The sequence below is a fragment of the Leptonychotes weddellii genome, chromosome 5 (genome assembly GCF_054177405.1).
Source record: "Leptonychotes weddellii isolate Sample4059 chromosome 5, ASM5417740v2, whole genome shotgun sequence".
NCBI lineage: Eukaryota > Metazoa > Chordata > Mammalia > Carnivora > Phocidae > Leptonychotes > Leptonychotes weddellii.
The window spans coordinates 148,912,954-148,931,165 of record NC_138373.1 but is presented as its reverse complement, the minus strand read 5'-3'; the positions used below and the strand labels follow the sequence as shown (position 1 = coordinate 148,931,165).

Sequence of the window (18,212 nt, the reverse complement as noted above, 5' to 3'; positions counted from 1 at the left end):
GAGAGAGAGAAAGAGCACAAGAGGGGGGAGCGGGAGAGGGAGAAGCAGACTCCCTGCTGAGCAGGGAGCCCGATGCGGGACTCGATCCCGGGACTCCAGGATCATGACCTGAGCCGAAGGCAGTTGCTTAACCAACTGAGCCACCCAGGCGCCCAGGCTTTGGATTTGAACAAAGTTTCTAACAGTCACATTGACTTGGAAGGAAATCTCAAATGGCTTCCCGCGTATCTCAGGCCTTCAGAGAGTTTTTTCTGTCATCATTCTGCTCCTGAAGAACTTCTGAGAAGAAATGAGAACAGCAAAAGCAGGAAGCACAGTGGCATGGCAACTATTTAACCCCCGCGAGGGTAAGATGTGGGAAATGGGACTGGCAGGCTGTGGTCTGAAATGGGGACAGTGGCTCTCTTTCCCCTCCACGCTTTAAATCTTTCCCGTTTCCCATGATATATTTCACTACTGTAATTGGGGGGGGGGGTAGGTGGAGACTCCTCCTTTCCCGTCATAGGGTCCTTCTTTATTCAGGGATCCCCATTCAGGGACTCTATTTTAAGAAAAGAAATCGTAATAATAATGCAATAAGCTTTTGGCACACAGATATTCATTTTACCACTATGCATAAAAAAATTTTTTTGAAATAATCTAAATGTCCCTGAAAGCGGAAGGCATCTAGTGTAGCCCTTGCTTTTCCTCTTCTGGCTCCTTTCTCCCTTCCCGTACCCTACAGCGCCCACCGCTCAGGCCCCATCCAGCACAGGCAAAGGCACGTGACCCAGTCCTGACCAATCAGAGCGGCCCCTGGGCCTCTGCCCCGCCCCTTTCCCTTTGGGAGCACCCAGTGGGAATGGGGTACACTGGGTTGCGGGGGGGAGGCTTGGGGGAGGGTTCTTGTCTGAACCTGGTGCAGGCCTGCCTGAGAAATGGAAAGGCAAATACCTGATGACATCCTTTTTGTCCTCTGGATCCAGACACGCTGTACCCCTAAGCTGTCTAAGCACAGGAGTCAATAAACTCCCTTTTTTGTGTAAGCCAGTTTGCGTGGCTTTTGGCTACCTAAAACAGAAAGTGATGACTAACATATGTCTAATTTAAAAGATTGTATATATAATCAAGAGAATATTTCGTAACATAAAAGAAGTCTATAAAAACTAAGTGAAATAGAGAATGGTAGGAAAATATTGTGAAGTGAAAATAGCAACCTAGAAAGTTCTAGATCTGTAGGCAAAGGAGGGAATTGAGAATGAGAGAGAGAAAACTCTGGGTTGCAGAAAAAAATCTAGGATGTAACGCAGCCTTGGGGGAGGGTCCCCAGCGGGCAGTCTCAGGACAAGTACGGAAGGCAGGCACTTGAACATTCTACACCAGACTGCCAAAAGTCGTCACCCTTGGTTGATGCATTATCTCTCTTTTTTTTTTAAGATTTTATTTATTTATTTGACAGAGAGACACACAGCGAGAGAGGGAACACAAGCAGGGGGAGCGGGAGAGGGAGAAGCCGGCTTCCCGCGGAGCAGGGAGCCTGATTTGGGACTTGATCCCAGGACCCTGGGACCATGACCTGAGCCGAAGGCAGATGCTTAACAACTGAGCCACCCAGGCGCCCAGTTGATGCATTATTTCTAACTCCTATGTTTTACTTGACTGAATTTTATTTTATTTTACTATTTTTTAAGATTTTATTTATTTATTTGACAGAAAGAGCACAAGCGGGGGAGCAGAAGGCAGAGGGAGAGGGAGAAGGAGAAGCAGGCTCTCAGCTGAGCAAGGAGCCGGATGCGGGGCTCCATCATGACCTGAGCCAAAGGCAGATGCTTAACCGACTGAGCCACCCAGGCGCCCCTGCCTGAATTTTTAAAAAGTTGTATTTAATGTCCATGCGCTGCTTTCAAAACAGCAGCTAAAACATAAGAAAGAAGTAGGTTGAAGATAGGTGATGCAGGAAGCCTGGAGAGGTCCTCACAGTTTCTGAGGAATCCTAAATTGCTCTGAACTCGGGGAGGAGAGAAGGGCTCCTGGGCCTCTCTCTTTCCTAATGGAATCTGGTCGAGCAGTTTCCAGTGACGTCCTGTTGTGTGCAAACCCAGGTCTTACCCAGCATTACCCTGGGTGCCGGAGGAAGGGAGCAGAGCAGGCAGCTGGCCACGGAAAGGTAAGCACAAGATGCCCCTCACCTCAGGGACCCTCCTGTCCTATCCTCTGCATTTAATATAGAGCCCACACCAATCGACACATGCTTCATGAGGACCTACTGTGTGCGCGTGAGTGAATGGGGCACCGGAGAAGCAGCGGGAAAGAGGCGGCGCCCTAGAGAAGGGATGGGGGACAATGAAGAAGCAGGGTGGTGAAGGAGAGGCAGGACAGATGGACCTCACCACACTCACTAGCTGACCGCGCCCTCAGGCCCCAGTTGGACCTCCCGATTGCTAAGTCCTAGGCATCGCCTCTGCCAACCCAGCCCGCCCCCACCCTGTCCCCTTTTAATTCTGCTCAGAGTCCTCTCCTGTCACCTGAGGTCCTGCTTCCCCACGCCTGCCTGGAGGTCAAGCCAGAGACCCCGTGGCTCCGCCCGAAGATGAGCTCCTGGGCCTTTTCTCTTGGAAGAGTTTCTGTAAAGAAACAAAAACACCAGTCACAAGAGGGCTTGCAAGGGAGGGCTCGGGGGGCAGCCTCTGCCGGCAGGCTTCCTGGCTTTGTATCCTGACTCTGCCACCCCCTAGCTGTGAGCACTTGGCGAGTCACTGAAGCTCCCTGTCTTCGTCAGCTGGGGCTGCCCTAGCGGAATAGCACAGACTGGGTGCCTTATATAAGGGGAATGTGTTTTCTCCTAGTTCTGGAGGCTCCGGCCAGTTGGGTTTCTGGTGAGCCCTCCCCCCTGGCTTTGGAGATGGCCACCTTCTCGCCGTGTTCTCCCACGGACTTTCCCTCTGTGCGGGTGCAGGCAGAAAGAGAGAGCCCTCTTGTATTCCCTCCTCCTCTTAGAAGGACACCAGTCTCATAGGATCACCCCTTCCTATGACCTGATTCAGCCCCAGTCGCCTCCCAAAGGCCCCACCTCCAAATAGTCACTCTGGGGCTTCAACCTATGAAGGTTCAGGGACACATTTCAGTCTGTAATGCTCCCTGTGGCTCAGTGCTCTCTGTTGTACACCTGGGAAGACCCTCTTCCCAGCCCATGGACCTCAAGGAGCAATGAGAGAGAAATCGAAGGCATGACCAGGTCTGTCCAGGAGAGGCGCCATTATCATCAAGAGGCACCTGACATCATTTGGACCCCCCGGACCACCAGGTGCCCCAAATCCTCAGGAACATCCAAGCAAACGTCACACACACACACACACACACACACACACACATGCCGGCTCCCTTAACTCCCTTTCTTTAAACCTTGGTGCCCATCAGCCCCGGTTAAAGCTTCTCCCCTCCCTCCAGCCCTACCCACGAAGGAGATGTCAGCCTCACCTGCTGCTGCAGCCTCTCATAGAGCTGGGTAAGTTCTGTCAGCTCCCTTTCTAGCTCCCGCGCGTGGGCCCTCAGCTCTTCTGCCATCTTGCTTCCTTCTCCTTCCTTCAGTTGCTTCCAGTCGGTCAGGAGGGTGACCACGTCCTGGCAGAGGGAGAAGCCGGCCATAGCACTACACAGCATGCGAGCATTTTTCTTTATCAGCACTGCTGTATCCTTAAAGGCCCTTTGCAACTGCATGCTCCTTCGGGCCGAGACTTGGCCAGTGGTCAGGAGACGCTTGGCAGCAGTGGCCAGACGCGGGTGGGCTCTGGCTATCTGAAAGGCATGGATGTTCCTCTTAACATCCTTGATGTTACTTCCACAATCATAGGCCTTCTTTCCGACACTCGTGATATAGAAGACCGTCTTTCCCTGAGCCTCCTCGACCTCATGGTTATGGGTAGACACTAGGGTGCCGGCTTGAGTTTGGGCTTTTTGATTTTGAAAGTGTTCCATAACATTGGTGAAGATGCTGGTGAACCCGGCTGCTGTCCCCAAAACTTTACCAACAGCAGAGAGCACCAGACTTCCTCCTACTGTTGATGGAGCGAGGACCAGACCCAGGATGCCCATGGTGTCTGAGACCACAGTGATGGAGGTGGCCAACATGTTGGTCTTGGTGAATGTTCTGTGGGTTGTGTTGATGTCATCTGCAAGGGCATGGAGCTTCTTGATGTCCACTTCTAGCTCTTCCTTGATGATGGGAAACTCTTTCAAAAATATTATTTCTTCAGCTGACAGATCCTCATCTTGTTGCTGCACATCCTCACACAGAAGACTGTCATCCTGGTCTCTGTGGGTGAGCAAAAGAAAGGTTTTGCTTAAGTCTCCCTGATGAGAAAGTCACATTCTTAGTCAGGCTCATTGTGGTTTCTGGGTGTTCTTGCCACTCCTGCCTCTGAATTCTTCCTGCATCTCCCTGACACCTCTGTTACCTCTCACCCGGCCATGGAGAGTCCCAGAGCATTGTTGGGAGCTGCTGCTTCCATGAAGAGAAGAAACACACATAGTAGAGACTTCTGGAGGGACAAATGGGAGAAACACAGCCTTGCCTAAGAGATGGAGAAGGTAGATTAGTCCCGGGGGACATGTTCAGCCTTGTTCAAAGAGACTGTCACCCAGGAGGGACAGTGAGGAAATGCTAAGATCTGAGTCAAGATAAAGAACCTGGGACTAATGGAGGGGCAGGTGTGGGAAAAGCAGGAGAAAGAGGAGACCAGGTTGAGGGTCCTGTATTTGTAGAGGTGAGTCAGAGGAAGGATGCGCCATATTGTACAATGCAGCCTACACTCCCACGGCCTTGAGTTTGGCTGCTGTGGTGGCCTTTGCCTCCATCTGGATTTGAACACCGAGAGGGCTGAAGTAAATTATCACTAATATTCTGAAGGTTCTCCTTGGTACTTCGCCAGTTTTACTTGACGACTCAAGCAGATGGGTTGGGTCCTTCATGGAAGATGTCAGGGACAAAGGGCATCTCCTCCCCAGTGTCTCACAGTACAAAGTATTAAGGGATCTTTGTCACCCCAGAGGAGTTTGGCCTTTATGGGAGAACAGTATCAGGGAGGAGCAAACCGACTCCTTCGGGCACTTTCCTCAAACCAAGGGCTGTTGGTGCATCTCCTTCAGGGTGAGCTTAGGAGGCCCAGTGATGACGGATTCCCTGGCCCAGAGGAGAGACTCAGAACTGGAAGGAGCCCTAGCCAGGGTACAAGCTACCACCTTTACTTTTCAGCGGAAGGAACAGAAGCCCAGAGAGGAAAGGGGACTTGCGCGAAGGGATGCGTGAGATGAAGATGGAGCTCCAAGCCCACCGCCATTCTGGGCAGTTTTTCTCTCCTGTGTCAGCTGATGTCAGGAATTCCTCACTGAAGTGTGTATATATATATATATACATCTTTTAATATCTTTCTCTCTCTCAACACACACACACAATTTCTCAATGGAAGAGGTAAAAAACCAAATATACTTCCAAGGAAACCCCTTAGCATTAATAACGAATGAATTTAGGCCCAATGATCAGTTAATCAGCAGCTGTAAATCAGTTCACAGAGCAGAAGGTTGCCAGGGGCTTGCAGGGATAAGGGGAGGGATGAAGGCTAGGAGGGAGGACATGGCTGAGGACCCCTAACCTTTGCGATGCCACAACCCAGCCCTCCATGCCCTTGTGTTTCCTCAAGGGAGCGGGGACAAGGAGACGAAAGGACAAGGAGGTACAGAGATTGACTACCCCACTTTGCGTCCACTACTGAGTTTTGTCTTTAACATGGTTGAGAGAGAATGGGAGTTAGACTTCTTGTGCTTTTGAATGAACCCGAATGTCTCCGATGTGGGCATTTCCTGCTGCCGCCATCTCACGGGGGACAGGTACAGCGTGGTGGTCCAGCTCTAGAAGGCACCACCTCGCATAAGCTCCCCTGGCTCGCTCAGCGAACATCTGTTGACTGTCCGCATTGTGCTGGAAGCTGGTGGGGTGACGTCTGCTGATCCGCGGCTCATTGGGCCTGAATTCTTCAATGCAGTGACACCAATGGGCTCTTTCAGTAATGGCTGAGGCCTCACGGGCCTCCCCTCTATGAGCGGGGCAGTTTCTGCCCTTCCAGGCCTATTGCCCGATGTCGGGCACCTGACTGATCTGGCCTTCTTTCCAAAATATTCAGTGTAGGCCGTGGCATATTTGTTTCCCCGTCGCATTGCAGGAGGATGCCTGGAGCATTTCAGCAGAAGCCGCCCTCCCCAGGGACAAAGCTCTCCACCTTACCTTGGGCATTCTGTCCCTGCCTCGTTGTCCAGAGGCTCCTGCCGCCCCAGAGTTGAGCTCATTTGGTCCATGGGAGAATTAGAGGTGCCCTCGTGAGTCACTGGTGCAACGTTCTGCTTGGACACCTGGAAAACAAGGTTACTGCAGGTGCCAGGAAACCATGCGAAGTTCAAGGTTTGCGGCGGGATTTTAGGTTATGTGAAATCAAAGTAATAATGAAATACTGACAATATACTAAATATTTGCAAACGACCGCCAGTACATTTTATAGTGCGGTGTCGCAATATATATTCTATTTATAGAAACTTTATTCATAATTGCCAAAACTTGGAGACCATGAAGATGTCTTTCAGTAGTGAGGAAACAAACGGTGGTCCAGCCAGATAAAGGAGTATTATTATGATTCAGCACTATAAGAAATGAGCTATCAAGCCATGAAAAGACCTGGGGGAACCTTAAATGCATTTTACTAAGTGAAAGTAGCCAGTCTGAAAAAGCTACGTTCTGTGTGATCCCAACTACAGGACATTCTGGGAAAGGCATAATTCTGGAGACAGTAAAAAGAGCCGTGGTTGCCAGGGGCTGGCGGGAGGGAATGAGGAATAGACAGAGCAGGGAGGGTTTTTAGGGCAGGGAGACTATTCTGTCAGCTCTTGCAATGGTGGATAGATACATGTCATTTTACATTTGCCCAAACCCATAAAATACACAACACCAAGAGAGAACCCCAATGTAAACTATGGACTCTGGTTGATAATGATGTGTCAAGGTAAGCTCACCAGCTATAACAAGTGTCCCATTCTGGTCTGGGATGTTGATAGGGTGGGGGGAGTGCTGTGCGTGGCTGGGGGGGTGGGGGGAGCCAGGGGGCGTATGGGAAATCTCTGTACTTTCCCCTCACTTTTGCTGTAGATCTAAAACTATTCTAAAATATGAAGGTTCTTTTTTAAAAAAAGAACCAGGCAAACATGCAGATACAAAAAGGAAGCAAAAAGCAAGCATAATTCATAGTTAAAAAAAAAAAGGAAGGAAGGAATGAAAGGAAAGGAAAAGAAGGAAAGGAAAGGAAGGAAGGAAGGGAAGGAAGGAAGGAAGGAAGCAAAGAAAGAAAAAAGAAAAGTCTGAAAACCACCCCAAATGGACTAGTTAAGTATGTGGTTTATCTAACAACGAAATAGTATGCAGTCATTTAACCAAATGAGGCAAATCCATATAAACAGAGGGAAGGCTCTCCAGTGCACATTGGTACATGAGAAGGCAGGGTATAGGATTCTGTATAGTGTGCTCCCATTTGCATTGAAGAAAGACACACATGTTTGTAGAGACCAGAAACTAGTAACACTGATTGGATTGGGGGTCAGGGATGAGAGGGAAGCTTGCTTTTCATGCTTCATCCTTTTATACTTTCTATCAATCACTTTTGCCATATACCTGCCTGTGATGCCTTAATTTTTTTTAAAGACTGTCCCCGCTAGCAGGTTGAATAGTGGTGTCCCTCCAATTCGCGTCTCCCTGGAACCTCACAATGTGACCTTATTTAGAAATCATGTTCCTGAAGATATAATTAGTTAAGGATCTTGAGATGAATTCATCCTAGTTTGGGGGAGGCGGGGTGGGGGGGAGCCTAATTCCAATGACTCCTTACAAGGAAAGGACACAGACACACGGGAGACGGGTGCGTGATGACAGAAGCAGAGATGGGGGTTAAGTTGTCATAAGGTCAGGCTTGCTTGATTCACCAGAGGCTGTGAGAGGTGAGCAAGGATTGATTCTTCCCGAGAGCCTTTAGCTGGAGGACGACCTCTCTGGCACCTTGATTTCAGACTCTGGCCTCCAGGATTGGGAGGGAATCCATTTCCATTATTTTAGGCCACCCAGTTGGTGGCACTTTTATTCCGGCTGCCTGAGGAAAGGGACACATCCTCTCTCATCTCTTCTCCTATATTTGGTGCTTGGCCTCAGAGTGTATGTCAGAAATGATACCTGAGCTATGCCTTCTCTCTCCCGGTCATCTTTCTCTCCCTCTCTACTTCTGAAAGAACTTAGAAAAAAAGTCCTCCCAGTCTAGCACCGGTCGGGGGAGGGGCGTCCCCAGCCAGCAGAGGTGAGATGTAACTTGGTCTGTCCCATCACCTTCGTAATCCTGTTTCCACTTAAACTTCAAACAGCCCAGGAAGAGAGAATCCTACCCTGATTTACCATCAAAGAAGTTGAGCTTCAGGCCTTTCCCGAGGCCAGAGCCCTGACAGGACGGGGATGTGGACCCCGGTGGCCCTGGTCCCAGCTCTCTGTCCTGAGCCAAGTGCCTACAGCCTCGCTCCTCCGCCTGCTGTCTCGCTGAGGGCTCGGGTGCCCAGGGACAGGAGGACCCCACCCTGCGCTCTGTCCTTACCTCTCTGGGGCCTCTGGTCCGGCGGGGGGCTGCAGCAGAGTCTCCAGCAGGTTCTGCTGCCCAGGGGGAAAGCCCGAAGCTCTGCAGACCTCTTCTGAGTCAGCTGAGAACCTGAGTCTGGGCTCTGCAGGCACGGAAATGGTATGAACTGAAGCAACATTTCCGGGAAGAGCAGGGCTTACTGAGAAATGGTTTTCACTTTTGCTTTCCTTCTTTGCCTCTTTCTCTTCTAGCTGTGCAGTGAAGCAAAGCAGCAGAACTGTGGGCGGAGGCCCAAGCCCCCCTCGCCCTGCCCTCGCTGTGTGCTGGGCGCCAGGCCAGTGGCCAGTAAGGCGAGGACTCAGTCTAGGGGACCACGGGGAGCTGTTCCTCACCAGTGCTTGGCCTCGATTCCCCAGCTGTGAAATGGGTCTCAAAATAGTTCTTGCGGCTCAGAGCCGTGGTGAGGAGCGAGTCCCTCAGCGCCCAGCGTGGACTGAGCGCCCCACAGATGCGTCACCGGTGGCTGCCGTGGGTTCTGTTACCTGGCTCTCCCTCCCTCTGAGCTGGGGACAGGCGAGGGCCGATGCCTCAGATCTGTAACCGTGACTTGCAGAAGTCGCTGGAATCTGAGACCCGTTTCGGTAATTCGTGTGGTGGAGGGACCTGACCCTGACCCGCCCGGGTGCAAGGACATGGTTCTTGCATATCCCGCTTCATTCGCATCTTTGTGGTTTCCCTGAGAAATAGTAGCGTGTGACCAAACAGGGCGGCGAGGGGGTTGCAAAACCTTTGCAGAACCTTTCCCCAAATCCAGACCATGGGAAACTCTGAAACACACCTGGCCCCGAAGGTTTGAGTACAGAATTGTGGTTGTGAGTCTCCCGAGTTGCAGATGGCGAAACTGAGACCCTGGGGGGCGGGGGGGAGTGGCATGGGTCAGTGGCTTGCCCATGGTCACCCAGTTCTAGCCTCCATGTCTGTAGGAATAACCTGCGCAGTCATGGGCTGAGATCTGTGTCTCCATGTGTGTGTGTGTGTGTGTGTGTGTGTGTGTGTGTGTGTGTGTGTGGGAGTGTGGGCCGTGTGGTTTGTGCACGTCGATAAGGCAGAAAGCCCTGGGTTGACTCCCCAGCCCTCCCGAAGGCCACACCGGCTCTGTGGGCGTCCCCCAGGGCCCTCCGAGCAGGGAGGAGGGATGAGAGGCCGGTGGGCTGCTGAGCTGGGACTTGGAGGGGCCTGAGGGGCCCTGGTGTCCTGGCCTCGTGCACTCTGGACAGAGGCTGTCCTCCAACTGGGGCAGCCGCCCTCTGGCCTCCCTGTGGTTTTCCCTGGCAACAGTCCCAGATGCCGAGGCCTCCCCTGAGGGCCTGGGAGCCTCAGAGACCAAGCCGGCCACTGGACTAGGGTGGTGTTTACCACGGCGGCGCTGGTGAAGCAAGACCCCCCTAAGAGACGCGGGGCGAGCAAAAGAATGTCACATGCAGCAAACGCCGCTTCTGGGGTGAGACAGAAAACATGTGGTGTGTCACCCAGCCAAGCAAGAGGACAGAGCTGCTTCATTTCGTAAACCGCACCTCCCCTTCCTCGGGGGCCCCAAGCCTGCTGACAAGAACAAACTTACCTTACGCTCCCTCGGTCTCTTGCAATTTCAAATACACAGTGTTGGGTCAAGTTGGTCACTCGGCAGGGGAATGTTCAGGCAAATTCGGACCCGACTTGGGCATCAGGGCTTTCCCTCTCCCCTTGAAAGTCTGCAGCCTCCTGAGAGGGCACCTGGGTGGGGATGCCTGTGCTGTGCCTCTGGGGTCTCCCTGGCCTGCCCAGAGGCCTCCTGTGTCCCACCATCCCATCAGGCGGCAGCTGCCTCCGGCTGGGGAAGCCCATCCAGCTGGCTGTTGGCTTGGTGGCGGCCCCCGGGCTCTGGTTGCAGCCACACCAGCCTCCGGCCCACACACCCGTGGAACAGGCTCCCATGCGCTGGGCCCACGTCCCACCTTGCAGGCCTTGCTCAGGCCCTGGGGAACTGCAGGGGGCAGGGTGGGGGGAGGACGAGCTGGGGAGACCTGGGGGCAGGGGAGGAGGTGGTCCAGCCCCTTCCTTGACCCAGACACGCACCACTGGGGCTTCTCTAGCTGCTGCCCCTGCCCCAGACCTCTCTGCTCCGGCTGCCTGCCTCCTTCCTTCCCCCAGGCGGACTTTTCCTACCACTTCTGCCCGAGTCTGATTGCCTTATTGCTCTTGTCCCTCCCTCTGCCTGTTGCCCTTCCAATCCTGGAAGGTTTCTCCCTACACCCCTCTCTGTAGGGACTTCTCTAAGGTCAGGTCCGTGCCCCCCCCCCACCCTATCCTGAGGACTTCTTGTCCTTTGTTCTCATTCCTTGAGAAATTGACGGCAAAGGGGGTCGGGGAGGGAGATGTCGCACAGATAAAGGGAAATATAGGGGCACCTGGCTGGCTCGTCAGTTAAGCATCTGCCTTCGGCTCAGGTCATGATCCCAAGGTCCTGGGATTGAGCCCCGCATCAGGCTCTCTGTTCGTTGGAAACCTGCTTCTCCCTCTCCTCCCCCCCATTCATGCTCTCTCTCGCTCTCTCGCTCTCTCTCAACTAAATAAATAAAATATTAAAAAAGAAAAAGGGAACTATACACTGGAACTGTTTCAAAAGCATCCCCTTTGCTCTCATCAAGGGCTTAGAGAGTTTCTCTGTTATCCAACAAACCAGCCAGGGCCTCCCTTTTGTGACCTAAATGAGGATGGTAGGAATGCCAGCCAGTTAGTCTGGTGCTCGAAGGCAGGCCCTCCAGGTTGCCCTCCCTGCTGGGGACCTGGCCACAGTCCCTGGTGCTGGAGAATTAGGGAGCTGACAGCCAGACACCTCTGGGCTGCCTGGAGCTGTGGTTTGAACACAAGCCCTAGAGATTGATTCAGGCTAATGTAACTTAAGAATCTTCTGGAACACCCTCGAAGCAGCTCCAGCTCCAAACGTGCAGCAAAACCACCGGGCCTGGGAGAGGGCAGGGAGCAGGCCGCCAGTAGCCCATCAGGAGCCGGGGGACGACTCGGGAGGCTCGTTCCATCACGTGACTCAACCACCTGCCCCTTCTTGTCTGTTCAAGTTTTGTGATCCTTCGAGAGAATCTGGTTGGCCTAGCGGAGGTCACTGGGTGTGTTTGGGAGTGTGGCTTAGTCCTCTTGGGGCTGCTACAACAAAAAACTGTGGAGGTTTTGGAGGTCAGAAGTCTGAGATCACCTCACGCCAATATGGGCGAGTTCTGGTGAAGACCCACTGCGGAGTTGCAGACTGCTGACTTCTCCTTGTGTGCTCACCCGTGGAAGGGGCCGGGGAGCTGTGGGGTTTCTTTTAGAAGGACACCCATGCTGCTCCTGAAATCTCCACCCTCACGACCTAATCACTTTCCACAGGCCCCACCTCCAAATACCATCACATGGGGTGTAGGATTCCAACGTGTGAATCTGGGGTGGGGGGCACAGACATTCAGGCTCTAACAGGCTGGGAGGCGTGGAGGTGAGGCTTGTTAGTGCGCCCACCAGAACCCCCTGGGGTAGAGCAGAGGCAGTTACCCAAAGGAAGGGGGCGCTGTTCCTAGAATCAGCCAAGAAAGGATGTTGGGCAGGCAAAAGCAATAGGTGTCCTCTGCATCCCATCCTTTGCACTGTGCTTCCCCCCCCCCCACACCGTCCTTCCAGGTATAGGACTGAAGAAGGCCTTCTTTATGAGCTGCGACAACCCAGATAGAGCTCTGGATGTCCCCAGTCCTCCCCAAGAGTTGCACCAGAAGTCACACCCAGGGGTTGTATCTGCAGGCAACGGATCTACCCAGTGGACCCAGGGTGTCCAGCCTTCTCTCGTTCTACCACAACCCTTATTGATATTCTCAAATCTATGACCTCAGTGGTAAATCTAACCACCCTTAGTAGATAAGAAAGGGAATGAGGAGGAAAGGGAAGGAAAATTCTGAAAAATCATGCTGACACAGCAAGCAGGGAGTTGCAATCTTTTGGTTATAATCTTTTTATGAAACTGGCATTCACAATATTTTGGCCAGCTTCAAAAATATTAGTAATAATATTGGTAGTAATCATTAGAGCTAGAATTTACTGAGTACTTGCCATGTGCCAGTGCTGTTCCAAGGGCTTCATGAGAATTAGCTCAACATCATGGCGGGTATTTGTGACTTTCCTTCCTAAATTACCCATTCCTTTATCCCCTTGCCTTCGGCCAGCTCCTCATCAGGTTGGAGTCCTTTCCAAAGGGTAGACCCTAAGCTTCACATGTTCCGGAATCAGGTGGGGTTAGGCTTCCAGCAGCTTCCCCCTGGTTAGGGCAAGCCGGCACGGACCTAGGGCATGGGAATCTCCCTCCCCCAGGGCATGTTGGCAATATGATACTACTTCTTTTGATGAGCACAGCCAACCACCTGTGTCAACAACAGTCCCCCAAAACAGTCTAGTAGTCCCTCAGAACAGTAAATATACCATCAGTGGATGAATAGATACATAAATCATGGCATATACATACGATGGAATTTTATTCACCATAAAAAGGAATAAAGTGCCAAGACATGCCACAATGTGATTGAACCCCAAAGGCCTTCTGCCGCTAAATGAAAGAAGCCGGGCACAAAAGGCCACACATTGGATGATTCCTTTTACATGAAATATCTAAAACAGATAAGTTTATAGAGACGTAAAGCAGGTTGGTGGTTGCCAGAGAGACCAGAGGACAAGGGCTTGGGGAGTAACCACTTAATGGGTTTGGGGTTTCTTTTTGGGGGTGTTGAAAACATTCGGGAACCAGGGAGAAGTGATGGTTGCACGACATTACGAATGTACTCAATACTGAATTGTTCACTTTAAAATACCTAATTCTGGGCGCCTGGGTGGCTCAGTTGGTTAAGCGACTGCCTTCGGCTCAGGTCATGATCCTGGAGTCCCGGGATCGAGTCCCGCATCGGGCTCCCTGCTCGGCAGGGAGTCTGCTTCTCCCTCTGACCCTCCTCCCTCTCATGCTGTCTCTCATTCTCGCTCTCAAATAAATAAAATCTTTAAAAATAAATAAATAAATAAAATACCTAATTCTGGGGTGCCTGGGTGGCTCAGTCATTTGAATGTCTGACTCATGCTTTCAGCTCAGGTCATGATCTCATGGGTTGCGAGATCGAGCCCCACATTGAGCTCTGCACTCAACGGGGGAGTCTTCTTGGGTTTCTCTCTCTCCCTCTTCCTCTGCCCCTCCCTCACTTCTCTCTTTCTCTTTAGCCCCCCTAAAATAAATAAATAAATCTTTTTAAAAAATAGCTAATTCTATGTCCTGTGTATTTTATTTCAATTTTTAAAAAGTCAGAAAAATGGATTTTGGTCCAAAAAGTTAGGATTTTGTTAAGTAAACGCATCCTTTTCTGGGTCCAAAAAAAAAAAAAAGGTAAACATAGAAGTACCCTATAATCCAGCAATTTCAATCCCAGATATATACCCAAGAGAAATGAAAACATGTATCCCAAACTTGGGCATGGATGTTCACAGCAGCATTATTCATAATAGCCAAAAAGTGCAAACAACCCAATGTCCACCTACTGGTGAATGGCTAAATAAAACATGGTCCATCCATACAATGGAATATTATTTGGCAATGAAAAAGAGACAAATACTGGCACATATTACAACACAGATGAACCTTACAATCATGCTGAGTGAGAGAAGCCAGGCACAGAGGACCACACAGAGTGTGATTCCATTTATAGGGCGTTTCCAGAGTAGGCAGGAGTATAGAGACAGAAAGGAGAATGAATGGTGGCTTCCAGGGGCCCCGGGGAGGGAGGAATGGGGAGAGATTGTTAATGACTGTGGGGTTTCTTTTGGAGGTGATGAAGATGTTCTGGAGACAGTTCTGAGTGCCTGTCTGCAGCTAATGAGCAAGCTCGGAGCAAAGAACAGCAAGTTCTATGGGAGAGTTCTACACAAAATCAACCATCGTAGTCACTTCCAAGGGCACAGTTCAGTGGCGGGGAGTACGTTTACGTGGTCCTGCGGCCTCACCCCCTGCCCCCTCCCTACACACACCCAGCATCCACCCCAGGGAGCTTTTCATCTTGCAAAACTGAAAGAAACTGTGTCCCCATTAAACACTAACTTCCTGTTCCCTCCATCCCCCAGCCCGACAACAGGCACTCTCTCTTCCTTCCCAGAGCGGCCAGGGAGGCCCCCGGGATTGCACATGGAAGATACCCAAGCTGCTGACCGGCTTCCCCAACCCCGAGGCAGCCGGCAGTAGGAACATGGGCACACCTGCCTCCAGCTGGGCCCCTCAGAGCAGGATGCTTTAGGGCCACTGTTAGAAAAATCCTAAACCACGGCTCCAGTGCTCACAGCCCAAAAGGCATTCTTGTGATCCTTGGGCAGCCCTTGCTCAGGTGGCGACCGTCGTATGTTGGGGAGAAGGGGCCTTAAGGTACGCACTGAGCCTGAAACTCCTGGGTTCTGGGGATCTCTTCCCTCCTCCCGTGCCCGGGGAGCACAATTTGCCAAACGTAGTGAAAGTTCCATCCCTGCCCCCACGGCTTCGCCTGCAATCAGCCCCGGAATCCCCAGGGCCTCGACGGAGGGGAGCAGTGGGGCAGTGGTCACACGGCAGAAAGACACTGAACCCGGTCCTTGCTGCTTGTCCTCCGAACCCTCCAGCAAGCACCCTTTCCCGGGTTCCTGCAAGGGTCCAATGAGTTCATCTTGACAATGGGAAGACCAGCACCAGGTATGCATGTCACTGTTACCGCTTTATACACACAGACAAGACTCACCTTTCATGGGATCCTTGAGACACTCTTGAGGACGTGTTCCCCTTCCTTCTCCTGCCCCGCAAGAAAAATCCAGATTTCTGTGAATGGGGGTTTGGAGGGATGGGAACTGCCCAGTGCAGAACATTGCGTCGGAGCCCTGTGCCGGGAGAGTACAACTCTGCACCTGCTTCCAACGTGCACGTTTCCCCCACACCAGCGAGCAAGTCTCTGACACCAGAGAGGTGACTGACTGCAATTTAATTCAGTCCCGACACTGTCTCCCCTGAGATGGCATCAGATCCTATAGGTTAGGGGCTCAGGTCATGATCTCAGGGTCCTGGGATTGAGCCCTGCTTCGGGCTCTGAGCTCAGCGGGGAGTCTGCTTCTCTCTCTCTCTCTCTCTCTGCCCCTCCTCCCCGCTCATGCTCACTCTCTCTCTCTCAAATAAATAAATATAATCTTTAAAAAAAAAGAATGTATCACACATAATAATGGTATAAATATTGCTTCATGAAAATTATATACCTTTCATCCCGTACTTGTGTGTGTGTTCTGGATTGCAGAGTGCAATGGGTCGTAGGTAGAATGTTTGTGAGCTGTTGATCTAGCTCATGGAATCAAAGGGAAATCTATAGGTTTCAGGCCACTCCTGAACCTTCAGGTCCTGAGATTAGGGACCTCATCATGGTCATAGGTTTCTCTCTCTCTCTTTCCTTTTCCCCAGCTCTGTGTTTCTTTTGGGGCACCAGCCTCATTCAGTCCCGGTGTAGGTAGGCTTTTTCCATAGCAGAGAGAACAGAACCTCAGGCCTATTCCAACTCACATCCTTCTGGTTCCAGGACTATGGATGTAAGGACGTCTCCCCCTCCAGATCCAGTAAGAAGACTCCTTGTGTCCCACGTCCCACTGGTTCCTTGTGGCCGGGGCAATGAGGTTCTCTGATTCCCCAGCCTGGGGCACAATCCTTCTCCCATAGCAAAAGCAGTGTACTGTTTCTGGAAGTTCTCCCTGGAACCGTGAGATTGGAGGGAGGAAGAAATAAGGCCCAAACAAAGGGGGTGCTCTTCTGCATGAGTCAACCAATGACTGTTCTCTATGAAGGGGTCAGGTGCCAAAGAGGGGCTCCTCTTGATTTGGCCCAGGGACCGCCTGGATGGCATTTTGCAAAGCATCAGTTTGCCAAGCAGCTGATCCTCCAAGAGGGTGGGGGTGGGGGGTGGGATCTGGGCATCCTGTGGGTCTGCAGATCCCTGGCTGAGCCCCCCGTTCTGCTCCAACAGAACCAACCATCTCAGATGTCTGCTAACCTCTCCAGACTTGGGCTTCTGGAAAATACAGCCAGTGGGCAGTCTTTGCAATTTGCTTGCAGAAGGGCGGTCCCTCTGGCATCAAAATTTGCCTCCTTGCATGGTCAGAGGTGGTGACATCTGACCCAGAGGCTTTATTTACATATCCAAGGAACTGCTGTGGGTGGCTCTAGGAAGCACTGTGATGGCCAAGGATACAAATCCAGAGGCCGCCTGAGCCGGACTGGGGGCCAGTGGACCCAGCTCTGCTCGCTTCCTGCTGTGGCCGTGGGCATGCCCCTTCCCCTGCATGGATGGGCAAGTTAGCTCTAGCGGGCTGGCCAGGGGGCTTGGGGGCTGAGGGGTGAGGGGTCCCCTGTGACCTCACAGGGAGTGTCTTTCACAGGGACGAGCCCATCCTTCAGGAATGAAGCTTGCCCTGAAACCGCCAGATCCCTGCCCACATCTGTAAAATGAGGAAATCCCACTGGATGAACTAGGGTCCTTTTCTTGGCTGTGACTCTATGATCCTTAGAATCTAACGTTCCGTGATTCAGAGATCCTAGGGATTGAAAAACCTCCATTATTTTGCCTCCTTTACTATGGCTTTGGACCTAAGCCTTATTCTCTCCCCAACCCCATGGATCTTTCCAGACCCCCACTTGCACCCAAGAAGGCCATCCACACAAAATGTAGGTTGGTCTCTCCCTGGCTCTCTCATGAGGCTGACTGTTGAGTGGGTCCATTTTTATACGCACCACTAGGTGGCACGGGGCAGGGCCTGAACTTTGTCATGTTTTCTCCTTGGCCATTCCCTCCTGGCACCGTGACCCTTTGTTGGCCCCACATAACCTAAATTCCACAGCTCACAGTACGTGTGGCTCCAATCCGATGAGATGCAGAAAAGCTTATTCGCCAGAACTCCAGAGATGATAGGGTAGGCCTGGCACAGGACTAGACTCAGTCCCTGGGAGAAGCACATTTTGAGGCAGGAGGGCGAGCTCCTGGGATCTGGTGGCAGAGATGTGGAGCTGGGAAGGGCCAGAGGGGACAGAAGGAAAGGGCTGGTGATGGGGCTTAATTTAGCTGTTGCCCCTGCTGTGCATCAAGACCACCCTCCCGACCCCCACCCCCACCCAGGTCCCTGTGACCCCATCAGTAAGGATGACGCTGCTCATTCTTCTTGTCTGTGGGTCTGGATCTCCGATGTGGTTCTCAGGAAGTGCCGGCAGAGCAAGGCCCAGGGCTCTGCCTGGAGAAGGCCAACCCTGGCTGCCGGGATGTCCCACACCACCCGGTGTCTCAGGTTCTAGATCCTCATTCTAGATGCTAAAATTCCATGGGAAAGAAAGCAAGTGTTTGGCCTGACACAGAACAAACCAAACTCACATCTCATCCTGGGCTATGCAGAGCACAAGGGTTGCTGGCCACGGGGTGGGTGGGTTTGCAGGGGGGGGCCAGAGGTCTTCCGGGAGAGAAGGAGCAGTCCCCATGGCCATGA

At 52.0% G+C, this 18,212-nt stretch overlaps 1 protein-coding gene across 5 annotated transcripts; it reads right to left on the bottom strand.

Annotated features, from left to right (window-relative positions):
* Positions 1-156: 156 nt before the first annotated feature.
* APOL6 (apolipoprotein L6) lies at positions 157-16,539 on the bottom strand. Of its 5 annotated transcripts, none has more exons than XM_081822380.1 (5): positions 15,446-15,806; positions 8,649-8,772; positions 3,457-4,291; positions 2,505-2,603; positions 157-279 (listed from the first exon to the last, which is right to left on the bottom strand). In XM_081822380.1, exons 1-4 carry the CDS (start codon positions 15,567-15,569, stop codon positions 2,538-2,540), a joined length of 1,149 nt encoding a protein of 382 aa, XP_081678506.1. In that variant the 5' UTR covers positions 15,570-15,806; the 3' UTR covers positions 157-279; positions 2,505-2,537. The 5 variants fall into 5 exon arrangements, with proteins under 5 accessions (XP_081678506.1, XP_081678507.1, XP_081678509.1 ...); XM_081822381.1 differs by lacking the exon at positions 157-279 and adding an exon at positions 16,249-16,539 and having other exon boundaries at positions 1,279-2,603; positions 15,446-15,496; XM_081822383.1 differs by lacking the exons at positions 157-279; positions 15,446-15,806 and adding exons at positions 6,257-6,381; positions 16,249-16,459 and having other exon boundaries at positions 1,279-2,603.
* Between the last annotated feature and the right edge of the window lie 1,673 nt (positions 16,540-18,212).

Coding starts and splice junctions, on each gene's coding strand:
- APOL6 (XM_081822380.1), bottom strand. CDS start 15,569: ATGTTCTGCACTGGGCAGTTCCCATCCCTCCAAACCCCCATTCACAGA. Junction 4,292..8,648: donor GGACCAGAGGCCCCAGAGAG/GTAAGGACAGAG, acceptor GCTCACCCACAG/AGACCAGGATGACAGTCTTC. Junction 2,604..3,456: donor ATGAGAGGCTGCAGCAGCAG/GTGAGGCTGACA, acceptor GTTTCTTTACAG/AAACTCTTCCAAGAGAAAAG.